Source organism: Labrus mixtus, chromosome 9, assembly GCF_963584025.1.
Source record: "Labrus mixtus chromosome 9, fLabMix1.1, whole genome shotgun sequence".
Classification (NCBI taxonomy): domain Eukaryota; kingdom Metazoa; phylum Chordata; class Actinopteri; order Labriformes; family Labridae; genus Labrus; species Labrus mixtus.
Genome location: NC_083620.1, coordinates 8929697 through 8950364, shown reverse-complemented (window position 1 = coordinate 8950364; position 20668 = coordinate 8929697). Strand labels below are relative to the sequence as shown.

The 20668-nt window shown below is 43.4% G+C and overlaps 1 protein-coding gene across 1 annotated transcript in view; it reads right to left on the bottom strand.

Moving 5' to 3' along the window:
- LOC132979782 (calsyntenin-2-like) overlaps positions 1-20668 on the bottom strand; it is a 249083-nt gene that overhangs the window by 48095 nt on the left and 180320 nt on the right. Inside the window, exons 6-8 of the mRNA XM_061045606.1 lie at positions 13668-13853; positions 11552-11809; positions 10019-10140 (exon numbers count right to left, since the gene is read on the bottom strand). Coding sequence (XP_060901589.1) covers positions 10019-10140; positions 11552-11809; positions 13668-13853 — 566 coding nt within the window. The remainder of the gene's footprint in view (positions 1-10018; positions 10141-11551; positions 11810-13667; positions 13854-20668) is intronic.

The window sequence follows — 20668 nt, the reverse complement described above, 5'->3', positions numbered from 1 at the left end:
TCGCCCGCCTCTCTGTCTCTATCTTTTCCTCAATTCATCTCTCTTTCTCCTCCTTTTCTCTTACCACACTTAAGGTCAGGGTTGGATGTGCGCAATAAATCTTCACAGAAGATTCTGACAGCCACCCTCAATCCAGGAAGTGCATCAGCCAGTCAGAGAGAAGAGCTGCACTGCACATAAACTTTCTCTTCTCTGGGAAAAAAAAACCAAAAAAAAAACTATTTGGGTAGGCAGAAAGAGGTGGAGAGTTTGTCCAGAAAGTAAGACAAATTGGTGTTTAAAAAAAGAAAGCAGAATTGAGAGGGAGGAAAGGGCGAAGGGTAAGAGCGGAGACTGGCTGAAAGAAGAGAAGATTCAGCGAACCCATTTGGTCCAGATTAATATGATGAATGGGAGGGAAGAGAAGTTTTTACTGTGCTGTTTTTTACTGTTATTTGGCTTGCTCGCTCTAATACCAAAATGTTATCAAGGTCTCCGGTTTCTTAGAAACTTCCAGGCACACACAAACACACACCTACACACAATCTATGGACCCTGAAATGTATGAGTAAGTGGATTACTGCTATACGAAAAACACAAGAGCTCACTCATTATACAATCAGAAACACAGAGCAGAAGTAAATCTATGCACTTTTGCACTCACGTACACAGCATTTCCACCATGAGAGTTAATACACATGGGATGAATAGATATTAGGTAGGGGGCCCCAAAAGCGGCAGCCGAAAATGTGCAAATTTTGCAATGACAGTAGAAAACCTCCCTGAGGGGGCCCCATCTGACAGCACTCACTCTCGTTGCCCCGCTGAATCAAACTCGGTCAGGACTCCTCACAGGAGTGTTAATTCATGATAGGCTTTACTTGGTCATACCCAAAGACTGTGCATATGAATGGATGAAGCCTGAGTGATGTCACAAATCTGTTCCTGCAGGGGGCGCTGGAGTCCCATAGATGGCGGTCTCCATGCTGGAAATGCTGTACAGTGTGTGCCAGTGATGACAATAACTAATCAGTTCCATTTCATTTTTTGTACCAGGCTGTAAAGACGTTAATCTCTGGGGTAAAAAGAGGCTTTTTTCAAATTCCTGTGCATTTGCAGCCAGCCTCTAGTGGACTCTCGAGGGACTGCAGGGTTCTGCACTTCTGCATCGCCTCCAAGACTGGAGGTTGCCGCTCAGTCGCACCACTGGATACCACTGACTGTAGGTCAATAATACTGTATCAAGCATTCTCACACACACACACGCACGCATGCACGCACGCATGCACGCACGCACACACGCGCACACACACACACAAACACACACACACACACACACACACACACACACACACACACACACACACACACACACAAACACACACACACACACACACACACACACACACACACACACACACACACACACAAACACACACAGAATCAGAGAGGTAATAAAAGCCATTGCTCCTCAACCCTGCCATTTAGCTGCCCTCTCTACCGACTTAATTCCACCTATCTGAGGCCTACAGTGCTTCCCACTCTCATAAAGGCGAGGTAATATTATCTGGGGATTGTGGGATGTGCAAGGAATAAAAAAATGATGGAAAACTGCTAGGAACGGGGTTTTTCTAAAAGTGTTTTTGTAATAAAGGCTGATTTCATTTCCCGGCCGCCTGTGATTCGCCGACACCTCAGAAGAATTTGATAAGAGAAGATAATGTCTGTGATGAATAACAGATATCATACTGAGAGGAATGAAACAATGAAGGATGTCTGCTGCAATTACACTTATTAGATTATTATTTTGCATATAATTTTGGCTACTACACCCTGTGGGAATATTCCATCTCTGCCCTGTCACTCATCCTGTGTGTGATGCAAACACATTGTATTAGAGTGGTATCAGCATTTTTTGTTTATTGTTTTATTATTCCAGCTTGCCCCCCCCCTAACCCCCGCCCCCTCCCTTCACACCCTCACTGTGTGATATATTGGCATGCGTCCGTCCCAGTGGGAAGCCGCTTCTGACATACCTTCCCTTTGTTGCCTCCATCTCCATCCATCTTCTCTTCACCTATATTTTATTTTTCATCTCCGTCCCCCCGAGGTGTTTCTATCTTTCACCGCTCTCGCTCTCCTTTCGCTGGCCTTTGTCTCTACCCTCTCATCTTTCTGTGGTTATTGATTCCTGCTGTCAATAAGCTCCCCCTATGAATACAAACAAAGCTATTTGCATAACTGCAAATCCATATTAAAAAAAACATGGGCAGCTGCTCTGTCATTTACCATAAACCAACATGTTTTCTGTGAAAATGTGCTATGTGAGCATCAGAGACGAGGGCGACATTAGATGACCATTTCAAAGGGATTGTGCCGCTGAAGGTTTCCACGCTTCACACTTGGCACAGCAGCATGGATGAGCATGTCTAAGAGCATTTGTACGTGTTTCCTTTTGCTCTCGAGGCACAGCTGGACAGTGGTCACAGAAATTGTGAGTAAAGTTGTGAGCTTCTAGCCCTGAGTGAGGTAAACAGTGAAGATCTTAGACCTGACCCGGGGCGGGATGGCAGCTGTGAGCACACACAAAAAGTCACACCAAGAAAAACATCTCAAAAAAAGACTGGCTGGGGACTCAGGTGGGCAAGGCAAGCAAAACAAGAAATGAGGTTGAAACTGGGCTCCATGAGGATTAGTGTGCATGCGCATCACACAGTGAGACCCCTCAAAATGTGTGTGTGTGTGTGTGTGTGACCATCATGCTCTTTGGAGCCAGTTGGTGCAGCAGGGCTCTAAATTTAGCAGGCTCTTCAGAAGGAGTCATCTATCATTCAACATGACTCCTCCCATGAGGAGAGAGATGCATGCAGTGTCTGAGTGTGTGCTGTGTGTGTGTGTGCTCTGCATGTGTGTGTGTGTGCTCTGCATGTGTGTGTGTGTGCTCTGCATGTGTGTGTGTGTGTGTGTGTGTGTGTGTGTGTGTGTGTCTGTGTGTGTGTTACAGAGGGATGTTAAATAACAGCTCAAAAAAGGTAAGAAGGAGCTGCCTGTTAGCCACATTGATTAAAGCTGGACACAAAACGTCAAGATGAATCTAATATATGTAATTCTTGTGCTACATGTGAAGCTCTAAAATGAAGGAAAATAATAAACTTTTTTAGTTTTTAGTTTGGAATAAACATTCTTAAAGAAATAGGGCTGACAAGAATGTTCTTCGAGGAAGAATGACAACATTTAAGCCAAAGCCTGTTGTAATACAATATCCTTAAGCATTCGTTTTAATCAAAATGGGAGCACATGAGGAGGTCATGATGGATTAAGATACAGAAAAAGTCCACCTACCGAGGTGGCCATGGTGCATTGAAGGGTTGGTAAAACAACAATGTTCAGTTTTTCACTCTTGTATAAACACCGTTCCTAATCTAGGGGTCCTACTTATCCTAAGAAAAATGAGATTGGATGGTGAGAAGCGGCCAACAGGGATTGTCTGTTCTTCAGTGAGAGCTGGAGGTCAGATTGTAACTGAGCAATCAGGTGGCTGACGCACCAGTGCAGGTTGTGTCCTGCCGCCATTCCCCTCGTCACACACGACCTCCATCAGACACTTTCATGATGTAATCATCAAGATTTTTGAGTCTGTTTATAACGAGTCTGTTTAGAACTGTCCTGCTGATCGAGGCATGTGTTCAGGAAGTTATCAGAAGGACTCTGTTAGCTACATCGCTGCGTGAGACTCTGCCTTCAGATCAGAATTACAAATCCTCAGTTGCACATTAATTAGGTGCATAATGAGAGACAGCTGCATGTGCTATTCTTTGAGACTGTGGTAATGGTCGGTACCCCTGTGGGCCTTTTTTCTCTCAGAACCTGCATCCTCTTTGAGCGAGACAGATGGGGTGCGGACTTTAACTAGTTGATTGCTAACAGCATGCCCCCCTTCCCCCCTACACTTAATACTAACAAAAAAACACATTTTTATAACCTCATCAGGTAGTGCAGTCCCTAAACTTCCCGTAGTTAACTAACAAGGAGTTTTGATGACAGCAGTCAACAGCAGCACATCAGCAATTTAAAACGCCAGATGCTCTGCTTCCAAATCGTGCTCAGGAGATGTTTGTTTTGACAGTAAGCCTGGACCAGTTAGGAGGAAACCGTGGGGGAAGATCATGCCAAATGTTTAGCAAAAAATGTGCTGTTCCCGTTCTTTTATTTGCATGACTCAAAATAAAGATTCAGAACTGTGTTGATGCACACAATGGATGTGGGTGCATCATCTAAAATATGATTGTTAGCTTCACAGTCACGTGGGACAAAAGGGAGGAGAGAGTATGAATCCATTTAGAGACATTTCAAACATGCACTGAAATCCTGAAAATGTCTCACGTAGCCCAGGGGCAGTGTGTGTGTTCAGACAAACGGCTTAATTTGTTCCAACAGACTAATCCTGCCAGAGAAATACATCTTAAAGGAGCAATATGTAACTGACACCTAGTGTTTAAAATGGGTACTGCAGTCCAAATTCAAAACATTGTAGAGAGCTGCCTCCCCCCGCCCCCTCCTCTCTAGAGTCGATGCTCACGTAGTTTGCCATGTGGTGGACACTGAAGCTTCAGTGTTTATCCAGCTCTGCATCGGTCTGTAAACCTTTCTGTGTTCTAACCTCTCTCCATTTTTCAAAAGCATCTCCAATATTGATCCTAGTTTGAGCATATTGCATCGCTGCAATACCTGTTGGTTTGACCTGATAACTGGTCTCATATCTGGCAAACTGAGGGGCGTCCAAAACGGTTGTGTGGGGGTGCTTTAAAACCGCCTACCTTCTCTGGTCCAAACAAATCCAGAGCATTCAGGACCAGAATCTAAAGTTAGAAGGAGGACATACTGGCTGCTGCATTGTTGTCAGAGAAGCCAGCACTTCAACATAGCATGTTTCCTTAATGTCTGATCATGTAGTAAAGTCACTTTATCATTTCACTCACTACACTCCTTTAAAAGTGCACCTTATGAGATTGGTCATGCACGAGAGGATTCAATGATTGACCAGAAAACAAAAGATTTGGACTGACTTCAGAAGCACAACCACATTTTTAAAAAGTATTACGCTTCATGAAGCCACACAGAAAAAGGCAGCAACCAGCAGGTCTTACTCCAGTGAAAATCCTGATATTGAGTCATTAACCCGAACATTGAATATAACTTGGCCTTAGTTGTGTAGAAAAGCATCATCAACCCAGGTTTTGAATATTGGAAGTGTCATTAATTTCATGCAGGTGACCTCAAGGACATGCAGCTGGCTTGCCTTTATATTCGGATAAATGGGACTTGAGTTGTCCTTGGGGCTTCAAACATGATTTAATTTAGTGGTTGCATGGTTTTCCTTAAATGACAAAAAATATAAAATCTATGCTACCTATCAGGCACTAAGCAGCAGACGCAGGTAGTGACCGTGGTCTGGTTGCAGCTCAGTAAGTATGATACACCGATTTATACTATTCTCAACCCATGCTGTCTCTGTCTGACTTGCTTTACTTCTCCTGAGGACATTAAAAGCACACAGGCCTTTAACCCTGTAAGACATACTAGTATATATTGTATGTAACAGGTTATATTTCATAAACCGAAGTGCTGTCTCCTTATGAAATCAGAAACACGTTTGCTTGATTATTCTCCTGGTAGCCCGAGGTAAATGATGTCACTTCAGCATTCAATTTAAACTCCCAACGGGAACATCACTTAGATCTCAATTATCCCGCTTGTTTTCTTCTCCTTCTTTACTGCTGAGAGGCTCGAGGTGACTTCTCATCGATTTTGTCCTCCTGCCAAAGTCTATTTGCCGAGCCCGTTCAGAACAAAAACACAAGCTTCTCTCTACCTGATCACCGAGAACGTTCATGAAGGCCGTCTCTGTTCCTGGGACAATTTATACAACTCTTCAGGACGATTGAGACTTATATGAAATACCACAGATTCAGATTTGTCAGCCTCTCACATCAGTTCTAACTTTCTTTTGGTCAAGAAGCGAGTATCCCTGTTGAATTTCAAGAACTCCCAAAACACTGAAAATGACCCAAAAATGCTCATTCAATCAACGCAGGCAGTAGAATATGACAAGTTACAGAGATAGCTTAAAACTAATAAAAGTTCCTGTGAGAAAGTTAGTTTTGTGTTGTTTCTCCAGAAGTGGACCTCAGCTCATCTCTTACATTGTGTAGAAACTACGTCGTCTCATGTCTCATTCAGCAGTAAGTAAACTCACAGTATAAACTCTGTCATCGGTGACGCGCTTTGAGTGTGGGCTCGTGAACGCAAGAGGTAGAGAACGAGCAGGGAGACAGGGAGGCATGTGATTGGTTCATCAGATTGGTACCTCGTGGCAGACATTGGTGGAAGTTTTTACAGACTTACAACTGATACAGATGACAGATTTTCTTTGTTCCTTTTTCAGAGAACATGAGTTATTAATTTCTGTCAGGACCTAAAGACAATTTCAACCAAAATTATCAACCCTGTCTTTAAGAAATGGCAACTCTTGATTAAACTGAGGAATATATTTTCATATTAAAAGAAGATTTGTGTGTATTACCATGAACCAGTTCAGTCTGAGTCACGCTCTCAGCTGGTGAATTTCCTCGACACCTGTCCTCGTACCTAAGGCGTTTTTTTCGGACTGTGCAGACTCAATCCCATTTTCTTCACATTTACAACACATTCAGAGGCCCTTTGAATACTGGCTCATGCAGAAAACAGCTCCAAGATTGACATTCCCCTTCCTTTCAGTGCCTTGAATGTGAGTCCTGCATTTAGAGAATATGAATCCGTGCACAAAAGACACGCTCAATACAAGCTAAATGTAAATCTCTGCAAGTCAATAAAAAACCTCAGTGAATGTGTTTCAACAATTGACAGAACAGCTTCACACAGAGAATCTCACTGAACACAAAAGGCCTGTAGGCATTAAGCCAGGCCGCCTTTCACATCATCTGTTATTAGCAGATAGTACACTGATTTTTTTTCAGGAAGTAAAACTAATATCTGAAACCATCTCGCATCCCCGCTGTTCCAGACATAATGTAGCAGCTCGCAATGCCTGATTGGATTGTATGAGGAATTAATTGGACTTGTGTGATAAACCAACGTGGAAGAGGAGGAGATTCTTATGTTGGGGGGGACGTTGGAGGTATTCAGAAGTTCATTTTGTTTAAGAGACATCAGTAGATGAAGAGGAAGTGGCCAGAAAGCGAGGGGGAGATAACGACTTAATGAAAGTTTCTTTTCATGCCCCAGGGTTTCAGAGACAACCATTAATAACAAGTGGGAGGGAAATGAGAGAGACAGAGAGAGAGAGAGAGAGAGACAGAGAGAGAGAGACATAGAGAGAGAGAGAGAGAGAGAAAGAGAGAGAGAGAGAGAGAGCATAAAGAGAAAGGAGATTCAAAAAGTGCTCAGGAAACTGTTTAACTATTGTGCAGCTCGTTTAAAAGATGTGTGTTGAGCCCTGTAAAAACTTTTATCACCCAGAGGTAATAAAATACATAAAATGAGATCAATTTAGACAAGGCAATACAATTAACTAACTGCCTAAAAGTTTTTTTTATTTTTTTTTATCAACCACTGGAAGAAAATCTGAAAGGAATCTTTTAAAGGAAGGAATGTGCGACTTTTTGAATCCAGTAGATGTCGCCCTTGAGCACCAGCATGAAACCAAAACAAACTGCTGTTTGGCCACACCTCCTCCGTACTGAAGCCTCCGCTCTCCTCCAGCGACACACCTCCAACTCTCCATCTCTCCATTAGTGCATGTCCATAGGATCCTGTTTGTGCATGTGTATACTTCAGCCTATGTGTGTGTTGCATGACTTACAGAGTGTAAAAACAGAAATTTCCCCTTGCGGGGATCAATAAAGTAAATCCTAATCTTAATCTTTTATCAGTTCAAAATTAATCACAACTTGTTACTGACAAAGCAAAGATCTACTTTGTAACAAAAAGCAGAGCGGTTATTACCAAATGTGCAGTGATTCTAGAGGTAAAAAATATGAAATGTGTGTGAAAACCCCTTTTGAAAGAAACACTTGAGAGCGACACGACGGGCCCTCTGTGTCTAAATTCCTCCAGATGATGGCTCACATGTACCGTCAGGACTCTGACTGACGCCCCCTTTCATGCTCGCCCCCCAATCAAGTACAGCGATGTGTCTGATCCGATCAGCCCTGGTGGTGCTGCATCTGTGAGTCCAGGCTCAGCTGCGTCTCCGAATCTAATGTCCTCGCTGGCAGAGTGCTGGGACCTTGCAATTTGAGGTGACCTGTCTGACTTCAAGACAACATCCTTGATCAACAGACAGCTGCTGTCTACACACACACGCACACGCACACGCACACGCACACACACACACACATACACACACGCACACACACACACACACACATGAACACACACATAACTGGAAGGAGCATTATACTGTCAGTTTGCTTTCGCCTGCTTGTTCCAGTAACCATCACTTGGAAGTATCTCAGTGATATTCAACAAGGACAGGGTGCATTTAAAATATTAAAAACACTCTTACATTTAATAGTGCTACAATTAAATATAAATACGAGTCTTCCAAACTGACGACAAAATGGAATATTTTAACTTTGGGATCATTAAATCAAAGAGGTTACATTTCTTTGGCTGCTTCTCTCAAACATTTCCAGACTTGTCCTACTTATGCCAATATGTCTGAGCCACAAAAAAAAAAAAGGAGCTTCTCAGAATTACGTGTGCAGTCATTTCTATTTCTGATCTTATGTTGAGTTGTTTCATCATTGGAAATACTTCTTGGAGAAATCTTAACGTGACATGTCAGGGAATGTTGCGCCTGAACATGAAAGGGTAGCTCTAGTAATCAAACACCAACAAGTAAGTGCATGCTAAATGGACTTAAGCTTGTATATTACCTCCACATTCACACACTGATGGTAGAGGCTGCTATGTAAAGAGTCTATCAGAGGTAACTCATCCCATTCATACACATTCATACGCCGCCGATGAAGCAGCGGCAGCAACTAAGAGTCTTGCCCAAGGACACATCGGACATGTGGCTGCAGGAGCTGGGGATCAAACCCCCGACCTTCCGGTTGAGAGACGACTGAATCTACCAACTGATCCACAGCCGCCCCTTCATCATAACACAAATGGATCGGGATCGTCACATAAGCTCTGTGTATTGGGGGGGACGAAGTGATCCCCCCTCTGTACCGTCTTTTAGAGGCAGTAACATGTGGTACAGAGGCGAGACTGGATCAGCTGATCGCAGTGTGTGCGTGCTTGTCTTTAAAGATTTATTTTTGGGCCTTTTATGTCTTTTACTCTATCCACTGTCCAGACAGGACAGTGGATAGAGTCAGAAACTGGGGATACAGAGAGTGGGGGGTGACATGCGGGAAAGGAGCCACAGGACGGATTTGAACCCGGGCCACCCGCTCTTGAGGACTATGGCCTCTGTACATGGGGCACACACACTAACCGTTAAGGTACCGGCGCCCCAGTGTGCGTGCATGTCTGACTGTGTGTGTATGTGGAGCTCCTGCTGTGCCGTGCTTCCACAACACTGAAATGCAATGTGAATTCACAGACTCATCAGTATGAACATACAAAGACATGTTGACGGCTGAGTTTAGTACGGCACTTTTGTAGAAAAAAAAGCAGCCTGAAAAGGGATACAGAAATACATCCAAGTTCTTGTACTCAAACACACACCATTCCATGTATGTGTGTATCGCTTTTCAGTCTAATTCCTGCGCTGCACGTGTGTGTGAAAGTGTGTTTTCTCTGCTAAAGATACAGACCATTATTTAGGCCAAGAAAAAATCCCAAAGGACGGTTAATGCAGGTTTAATCCCACCTTGAGGCTACATCCCTGTCTACGAGATAAGCCCATAACCTACTTTCTAAATCCACAAAGGTGAGTCAGGGTTTGAACTCAAGTCATTTGTATGATGTGTAACTCGGGCGCCCCTGTCTGTAGTATGTGTCCCAGATTATCACCGCGTCTTACCTGCTCCAGTTTCCAGTGGAACTCGGCCGGTCTGAAGGTGTCCACCTGCGTGAAGTCTCTCCTCAGCAGGAACACCAGGCGGCAATTATGGACATACAGCGAGTAGTGATGACGGTTCATCTCTGTGGCGAGGAGGGAGAAAAGAAGAGGAGTGGAACACCAGGCACTGAATCATCACACCTGCACAGTGGCCAGGTACACCAGGCATGTAACTTTATGAGATCTCACAAACCTGGCTCGGCAGCACTACTCTCAAAGAAGCAAGCTCTCTGAAGGTCATCTCAAATAACTCTACATGAATCTTTTAAAGCAAATTCCTCCCTTTGGGCAGAGCATGCTTTCATTCTTCTGAATTTTGTATGCCGGATCATTACAGAGCACCGAGCTCAGGTCAGTGTTACAGTATTCAAAGAGACCTGCCAGATGAACATTAGGATCACAGTATGCATCATGACTACAAGAGGTGTGATAACCAACAGCTGTTCTTTTTATCTGTTTTTACCAGTGTTGGGAATGTCACTACTATTTCCGGTCCCTTTCCAGATTCAGTAAAGCTGTTACAACTACTGTCATTAAAAGCATGCGTTACTTTATGTGAAAAAGTCGACAACAATACAAGGCTGAGGTGTATTGACATCAATTCGGCGCAAGGTTACGCTAACGTCAGCACAGTTGCATCCTGGGAGAAACAACAGTAAAAAAAAACACAGCCAGGTGGTCAGTCAGCTGTGAGCTTTCTATCTTGGAAATATGAACAAGATTAAATCAGTGAGTTGGAGTTTACGTGCAGGAAGCAAGCAAGAGTCACCGAGCGAAACGACAACACGCTTCTACTCGACGAGCTGTCAGGAGAGCGCGGCGCTGCAGAAACCGGAGACCCGGGTGCAGCTCACCTAAGTTCGACAGACCAAAGAGGAGACGCTCCATACAAACAGACGGGCTGATTTAAAACAGCGCCTGCTCAGCGATCTGTAAGCCGGATTCAAGACTGGTATGTTGTGGGCGACGTGCTTCATATCAACGGTTGAGTCTGTCGCCTTCAGAGATCTAATCGATAAAACAGCAACATATTGAAAATGACTTCAGGGTTATTTGCAATGTGTGCGTTGTCACAGCAACACTAAATAATGTGAACATAAATATGAGGATCGAAGGAAATAAAGTAACGCTAAGATACTTTTTTCCCAGCAGCCACTAAGGCAGTAACTCACTTTGTAACTCACTTTTTGATTGTAGTAACTCGTTAATGTAACTAGTTAGTCATTCTCAGTAACATGCCCAACACTGGTTATTACTTAAATGTTTTCATGAAATATTTCCTGCGCCATCTTGAATTTAGCTGATTTCTGCATCATAGCAAACGTTTTTTTCTGCATTTTGAACTCCCTCTGGTTTCTCTCAGCAGTTTTCGTCTCCTTCCCCCCCCACAGTAAACAAACCATCGTCAAACTACGACATGATAAGATTGGTTATCAGAGCTGCATCCCTAGCAAAGGGCTGCTCAGCACGTTCCTGTTCTGCTCACACACTCACCTGTTTTGTCCGAGTTACAGAGCAGCGTCTCCTTCTCAGCTCGGAGTCCGATGCTTGGCCCGTGCTTCATCCAGGTCGCGATGGTGAACTGGTCCGTCAGATTCTGCGGCACCACCCAGTCTGGGATTTTCGCCGCCTGACGACCGTCAAACCTGAAGATCAAGTCACTGTCCCTGCCGCTGTCAGTCACCAGGGAAGCTGTCCAGTTGGTGGCGGCGCTGGGAGCAGGGAGAAGGTCGGTGCTGCCTGAGGACGCCCCTGGGGTCGTCGTCATGGGAACAAACAAGAGATGTGACAGGAGATGTGTCAATAACAATCCCAGCAGATATGCAGGGTATATTGGCCTAACCTTGGCTATGATTACTTATGAGTAAGGCAGATGGCAGGGCTTAATATGTAATCAATGGGCCGAGATGGATGGAGGATGTGAGTATTGATTCATGGCGAATGAAACTGACTTTCAAAGGGAAAGAGATGTGAGTCACCAGCGACAAATTCAAAACACAGCTTGTCACTAAAATGTGCTTCTATGGAAACACAGAGGACATATTGACTGGTAACACAAAGAGAAAGACATACTGCAAGGACTCTGCAGGAGAAGGGCGACGAGTGGTGTGAATCAGCCAATCACAGGCTTTGTTTACAACTGGCACTTTGGTTTTATGATCCCTATACATGCTGACAAAACACACCAATCATTATGAGACCGCATTGAGTCATCCCATTCCTTTTCTCTCTCTCTTCCCCTTTAAAAGGAGGTCCATCATTTCTTGACACAATAACCTCAATAAGTTGAGTCCTCTACGATCCGTGTTTTCAAACTGTCATCTTGACAAACGTCATTGAGCCATGTCGCTCACCTTGCTCCCAAATGTATTAGACATGCCCTTGCTGATCTTTCTCTGCCCCCCCACCCTCCCTGTGTCACAGTGAAAAATGCATGTCATGTGTTTAAACCACATTTATAAATCATTTGTAACAGCTTATGGAGGGTAATAAATCAGAGCGATACAGGAACCATGCTGTTCCGAGACAAAATGGGCAATGTCAGAGTACACCATGTCTCCCTCGTCTGGGCAAACAATTGCAACATGCATCTGTTCATTGCTGCTAATAACACAACATTAGCACATTAATTGATGTTTTTCCCCATCTGTAAAGCTGTTTTTCTCCACCTCATACTCATCTTAGTGTTGATGCTCTGACTCCAGTAATTAGATTCCTCCAGTAAATAAATACGCATCGACTTGTGCAGCACCCAGCTGCAGCCTTCTCTCTTCCCGATGTCTTTGTACATTATCTCAAATTGATTGCGCTTTAAAAAAGCAATTACAATTTATTCTATTTGCTATCAGATAACGATTATGAGGTGCCTGAAAAGGACTCTTTAGTGGTAAACCATGCATGGACCGGGAGCCAGGGGAGGCAGGGAGGGTACGGTACGCATTCAGATGAGCTGGAATGGGGTTTCTGAAGGCCGTTAGTCAAAGATGATGACTCCAGCCCCCCTGCTGGCGGTGCAGTGTGGGCGGGGAGGGGGAAGCGGGTAGGTTAGGCAGCTTTGTTGGTGCTTTGGGCACCGACACGGCAGCCTGGCTGCTCATCAGTCACAGAGGAGAAAGCGTGGCTGCATCAGAGGCAGCTAATGCCCTCGCACTGTCACATCATTAGTGACACGGCTTTAAGTCGCTATTCTGGTGCCTTCATTTAGCACAGGGGTATACCAGGGACACGAGCGGAGATAAGTAAGCAACACAGACTGAGAGCTTTCAGATGTTGGTTTAAAAAAAAGGCACAGCGAGGCACCTAAGGCCTTGTCTGACCCTGGTGCTTAGACCTTGGATTCCACGGATGCTTTCAGCTGCAGCTTACTTCAAATTCAAAGCACTAACTTTCAGTTTGCCGCCTCAGTCAGAAGTCATCTTTGATCAGCCATCCGCTGCATATTCTACATATCCACCACCATCCTTATAGCCACGGGTCTGAGTCTCATGCGATTTGCTGCTACATGCCAGAAATGCACTCTCAATCAAAGCTGCTCATCATTCTGGCCACAACAGCCCGATTACCATATTCAAAGCACAACAGAACAGTCTGTTTCAAATGCAGAACCCACCACAGAGTTTCTGTAGAGATTTCTCGGAGTAGGTCTCACGGTCGCAGCCCTTCCCGATGTGGCTGGTCTGCAGCTCCACTGTGGTCCTCACTGATGACAGCGGCCCACCACAGGTCTCCAGGTGCATCTTGGGAAACAGCTGCTTGCTTCCTGTTCCTGGCTCGTAGTCCACTCGCTTATTCCAGCCTGGGAAAAGAGGGAGATAGATTGATAATGTTCAGGACGGCAAAGAGGCTAGATTAAACTGCATGCTGTCTGCCTGCATGGAAACACAGAGCCAGCTGCAGATTGTTATCTGAAATTATATCTGATTTCCACAAGCCTACTTGTTGCTTTTGTTATTGCATGCCTCATTTTGTCCATTTAGGCTGCCATCAAAAAACAAGATTCCATTTGCAATTTCTCACTGTGACTGATATATCCGGCTTCGAAACTCAATATCCTTTCAGCACAATGTTCCTGGCTAATAAAACTGCGGCATTGTTGCTGGAGTGCGGTGCAGTACCTGCATTAGCAGCAGTATCATTATGCTGTCAGTGCTTGTCCTGTCAGCTGTGAATTGCATTGTCTGGCTATAATGTTGTGCAGTGGGGATGCTTTTGCCTTTTTTTCTCTTCTTTTTTTCTAGCGTCTGTGTTTGTGTGCTCAGACTCTCTGGAGATAACAAGAAAATGAACTGCAAAATGATGTGGCCTGCTAAGTGTTTAGATGAGTTTTGTTTACAGTGAGCAGATCTCATTCATTATCTCAGTTTCAAACAGCTTCTCTGCATATGCATAAATGCTGTCAACACAAAATGTTCACATTTGCTTAGTCAGAGAACTTGTCAGTCCAGTTAGTGCCTTCTATCACACCATCACAGAGTAAAATAGCTCTTTTAAGCCTCTGGCAACCCTAAATCACAATGACCTTTGAACTATTCAGTACCGTAAATAATGAACGTAAGAGAAAGCTTTACGCTTCAAACCAAATTCAAAACACGGTCACTAAAGTTTCTGTAATCGGTTTCGATATTGGGTAAAGGTCAATTCAGCACAGTTATGCTCTGATATTTATAACAAAGTGAGTTCCACTATCAAATCGTAAAAATGTCACATGGCAGCTATTCCACAGTTTACACCCACTGTTGTTCTGTACTGATTGTTCTGACTTGGGTGGCCCACCTGGGATACTGACTTATGCAGGGGTGGCCTGAAGTTTGTGCACAAATTATTATTACAAAAAATTACAATTACTGGCATTGTTTCTGTACGCAGCCATAGGTAGTAGGTCTTTTGCAAGTTAGACAGTGTGCGAGAGTTTGCATGCAAATGTTTATGGACTCATTCCTTTCCTTAGAAACTGTCTTATGAAATAGATGTGCATGGTATTTATTAACAACTAAGAGCAGTATTCTTCCACTATGACACCTGAACAAATGTATCTCCTCACTGATTTAAGTTTGATCAACTGTAAACGCTGCAAAGAGGTGAGTCATTTTCCAAAACGACTTCTAACTACTATACTGCAAAACAGTTTTTTTTAGTACAAACGCATGTACTGAATGGGATGAAGATTGAAGTAGAACATGCTAGAAGAAGAAGCTTGACACAGTTTTGCTTATTACCAGTGGAAAGTTAATACAACAAGGCAACAAGCACCTTCCTTTACAGTGAGTTATGTGTTGGCTGATCATGACTTTTCCCTGGCCTTTATTTTTGCTATACCCTGCTGAGCAAAGGAAAAATGCACCTCTCAGATTTAGGTTGGAGAGTCGGCGTAGCAGGTGCTGTGGTAACAACATACTCCACTGACAACAGGGAGTCAAATGACCTGTCGAGGACTTGGCTTTCACTGCCGAGCTGGCTCCACATCCAGAAAGAGAGGGGGTGGTTAAGGATGCATGAGAAGGAGTGAGGGGACGTTGAAGGATAAACGAGGGGTAATGGGTTGAGGACAGAGTGTGCATAGAGATATGTGAAGAAGGGTTGCGTTTGGAATTGGTTGATTGAGCTTTAAGGGCTACAAAGCGACAAACAAACACAAGGGATAGTGAAAGGTGCAGACTCTTAATCTTTTGTAATCTCATCGAGTGAACACTTGTAGTCTATTTGTCCAAAGTGGCAGTGATCAGCAACCTTTCATCAGTCCTTCTACCTTCAGACATGGACTTAAAGAGGTATAGGCTATTTCCTTGAGCATGGTATTAACAGACAATCTCTGACCAGGCAGCATTTTTCACAGGTAGCACTCTCAGTTTCCCTTTTGGCTTTTGACTAGATATGGGGCTTTTTGGATGGAAATGTTGGTTGTGTGTTAAGTCAGAGAGTCAGATTGCTTGGTCTGCATTACAATAATTACAATTTATTTTATTTTTTGGTTTTGATGGGATTTCAATGAAGGAAGTCCTGGTCCACATGTGATGAATTCTAATGAAAACTAGAATCACAATCAGGTCAATATTGTCAATTATCCAGGATGTACATCCACTTCTTTTACATGAACCGTCAACATTTTGCAAAGACATTAAGGTTCCCCAGAGGACGCTCCACTAAATCCATCCATCCATCCTCCATCTAATCCTGTTGAGGGTCACGAGGGGGCTGAACCCAATCCGAGCTGATATTGGTCTTAGAGGAAGGGTCCACACTGGACACGTAGCCAATCAATCAGGGCTGACACAAAGACAAAGATAACCTCTCACATTTACTTACACTCACACCTGAAGGCAATTTAAGAGCCACTAGTTAACCTAACAAACACATCTTTGGAAAGCAGGAGGAAGCTGGAGTTCCTAGAAGGAACCCACACATGTGGAGAACATGCAAACTCCACTCAGGCCCCTTAATGCGTGCACAATGTCATGACTCAATGTGGAAACACAAACTGGAACACCAATATGACACAGCTGTCAGGTTCGATGTAAAAGTACAGAAGCAGAGTCAATTTAAGAAATCTTCGGGATGAGCTACATGTTGTTTGAACGCAAACAGCCAAATTTTATTCACTCAGACTTTACATAGACTCTTCCCTGCCAGCCCCTTAGTAAACTTTTCCATAAAGTCGGGTTGAGCTGATGTGGAACACAGGAAATAATACTCAGGAAAATTCACAGCAAGCGAGCAGGAGGGGCTTGAAACGTTTGCAGGCGCCGGCCATAGATTGTATGCATGCAACCAGTGTGTCATAACCCCCCCCCCCCCCCCCCCCCCCCATCCGACAGTGATAGTCTCCGGCTGTGAGGGACATGTGTGAACAACCAAATCAGCGACAGCCTGCCTGAAATGTTCAAGAAATTTCAATGAGTGCATATGTGAAACAGCTCATGACTGTCCTTAAATTACCCCTTAAGAGTTTGTGTTGCTGCAGGACGTCACTGTATTGAACACCACGCCTTGTCTAAGCCAATAAATGCCTATTACCCACAAAGTTTTACTGTAAAACATCTATTCATGAGTAAAGCCAATGATAAATGTAAACTTTGAATGCCCTAAAACATAACGAGGAATGGGCTCGCTGCAAGGGGGCAAATTAGTTTAAAGAAGCACGGGTGCAGCATATGATGAAAACACATCACAAGGCCAAATTCACAAGTAGATGTTCTTTCACAGCAACAACAAAAAACATGCTTCTTTTCATGACACAGCTCCTGCATGGTGAGACTTTATGAAGGGGGCGTTTAAAGAGAGCGGAAACATTGACAGGTTGTTTAGGAAAAATTGCAGAAATATAAACTGAACAAACTCTCAACACAATAAAAAGAGAAACTCTTTTATAGCTTCCTTTAGATAAGAGCAGGACAGAGAGAACCACATCTCTGATGAATGTTTCCCAACTGAATATATCTCTAATAAGGAGAAACACTGCGGGAATAAAATGGAAAATGTCCTCTGCCGAAAACCCACTGGACTTTACCGAAGTGAGCATACAGCGACAAAACAAACAAACACATCTTTGTCCTGAATCTCTCCATTTTTACAAATTGATGTAGGCCCCTTTCTGTGTGGATTTCTGGCACAAGACAAAACAAAGCCTTTGTCGAAATCCTCTCCATGGCTGTAATTTTTAAGCATTGATGAATTCTCGCAGGTCTTTGTGAATCATTTAATGCCAAACACTTTCCACAGTTCATGAAATATCACAGTGTCTTTCTGCATTAATACTTTTTGTCAGTGAGGCCGAGGTACTTCACCATAATCAACACAAACCGAAAGTTCCTCACAGGAGCTTCGAATTTATTTGTAAAGCTCATTTCATGATGAGGTAAACTCAAAGTGCTTCACTGTAAAAAAAAAAGAGGAGATAGAAAGGAAAGAAAAAACAAACAAGTTTAACAAACTAAAATCTCCAAAAGGTGTGTAAAATAACTTTGAACCAACTCCTATATGAACACATAGGTCTTATAGTCCCTTTCCTACATCTCCTACTGCACATGCAGGAATTCAACCAGAGCCCACAAAGGCACCATTAGGTCCATAAACAACACACTAACTGCCAAAAGGGTTTAGTTTAAGACCAGCTATCATGTATGAAGGAGCGCTTTCTGCACTTGTGCAGAGCTTCTACCGAGGTGCATTTGTGTCCATGCTAAATCATTTAGCTCTATTTGTCTTTGTATTACAGAATACTGCTGTTGATGCTGCTGCTTTCCATCGCAGGTTCAGCGTGAGCTAATAAATATACTGACAGCAAAAAAAACGAGTGAACACAGTCTGACATCAAATACATGTACATAATATAGATTACTCTACCCCTCCTCCACCTTTTCAAACAGTCCCATGTGGTCTAAATGAAACATCTGTGCTGTGCTTTGGTCAAAATATAACATGAATCAAGCACCAGAGGAGGTTTGTGACCCTGTATAAACCAGCTCTCTCAGAACGCTCCGTTTTGGTGTGTGTGTCTCTTTAAATGCAATGAGCCCCCCCCCTGAGTCTTCCAGGTAGACATCACTCCTCTGTAGCGAGAATAAAAATGGCGGACCTGCGCAAAAGTTTTGTTCTAGGCTGGGGGTGGAGTCCATGGGTGGAGATACCAGGGGAGGGGAGGGGATTTTTTTTTTTTTTTTTTTACCAGAATCCCACTGTGACATCACAAAGAGAGCAAATTTGAAACAGAGCATTTTTGTCTGTGTTGTAAGACTTATGCAGACCACAAACAAAGGACTGGATGGGTTTATTTCACATTTTGTGGGTCGGTAGACACTACCAATATGTTCAGAAACACTGTACAAGATGATTTTTCATAATATGTCCCCTTTAAGATTAAAAAATCCCACATAGAGAACTTGCACATTCCATCATACTCACAAATAGAAACACAAATACCTTCAAGCACGCACACATAAGCCTCAGCCGTGATAAAAAAACGATGCAAGAACACATGAACCTGCACCAAAACTCAGCCATATGAAAAGCAGTGTGGGTTTAATAGGAAGCTATTTGGTCTCTATTGAGCTGTGTGCTTGCCTGCAGTATGCTGAACAGAACTCACATTGCAGACCCATGGGTTCCTCTCTTTGTGAATGTGAGAGCAGGACAAGAAGCACAGGAAGGAAAGCAGAAAACAAACCATGTGGAGCAGGCTCACGAGTGCAGAAGCACAAACTCCTCACCAGGGGTGTGAACACCAAAGACACAATTTAATATGTCTGTGTGTGTGTGTGTGTGTGTGTGTGTGTGTGTGTGTGTGTGTGTGTGTGTGTGTGCAGACGAGCAGGTTATTTCATGGTGCATAAATAAAGGTAAACAATTTTGAACCAGTTATGGTTACTTTAGTGGCACCAGAATTGACTGTGCCCCCCTAAAGAGAAGGTCATAACAATGTGTGTTGATGCAACTGATTCCACCTGCGTCTTTTGTGCTTTGACAAATTAAAACACTGGCTGTTAAAAAAAAAAAAAAACATATAAACATGTTTCTTTCTGCTTTAAAAATGTGCATTTTAACATAGGTGTTAATGGGGAATCTTTTGCTTTTACAAGCAGCCTCAAGTGGACACTTAAGGAACTGCAGTTTTTTGCAGTTTTTATTTTTTTAACACCAGGGGTTACCACATGTTTATTGTACTGTATGTTTTAAGACTGAAGTTCAAACAAATACGGAATATTGAAACGCATAAAATAGGTAATAATTTAATAAAGAAGTATATTTTTGGCCAGAAATTGTATTTATAGTAAAATATTTAAATCATACTGCTTAATCAGAGATTAATGGAATATACATAGGTGTTATATTGACATAGCAATTACCTCACAAGTGCATTAGTGTTGGGGGAACTCACACACACACACACACACACACACACACACACACACACACACACACACACACACACACACCTGTTTACTGCTGTACACCTACAAACACACAGCTAAGGTGAGTTTCCATCGGCCTCCTGAGTATGATGAAAAGTGTGAAAAGCACAGAATGAGAGAAGGAGAGGATGGAAGATGGATTGAGGTGCTTAAGAAAATGATGCATCATCACACTTTCATGCTGTTCCCTGTCTCAGGAGTGTGTGTGTGTGTGTGTGTGTGTGTGTGTGTGTGTGTGTGTGTGTGTGTGTTTGCATGTGTGACATAAGAAAGTTCTTGCATGCTTTAAAATTTGTATGTTGGTTAAGACGATGGTTACGTGACTAGTGTGTGTGTGTGTGTGTGTGTGTGTGTGTATGTGTGTGTGTGTGTGTGTGTGTGTGCGTGTGTGTGTGTGTGTGTGTACATGTGAGAGTAAATCTATTTGGATGTGTGTGTGCATGAGAAAATGCTGACACCATGCTCACGTAGTGGAGGGGTTGTCATTATTCTTCCCAGCCATCAGTGAGAAAGCCAATTTCCATTTAAAAGAGCACTCTGCTCTTCCTTTCTTTCTTCCATGCTCCTCTCCTCTCCTCCTCTCCTCTCCTCTCCTCTCCTCTCCTCTCCTCCACCCTCCTCTCATCCTTGCCTGAAAGCATGTGTTTTAAGCTTTCATGCATGCTCTTTGAGCTACACTGAACACTTGGCTCTTTTTTTCTCTCTC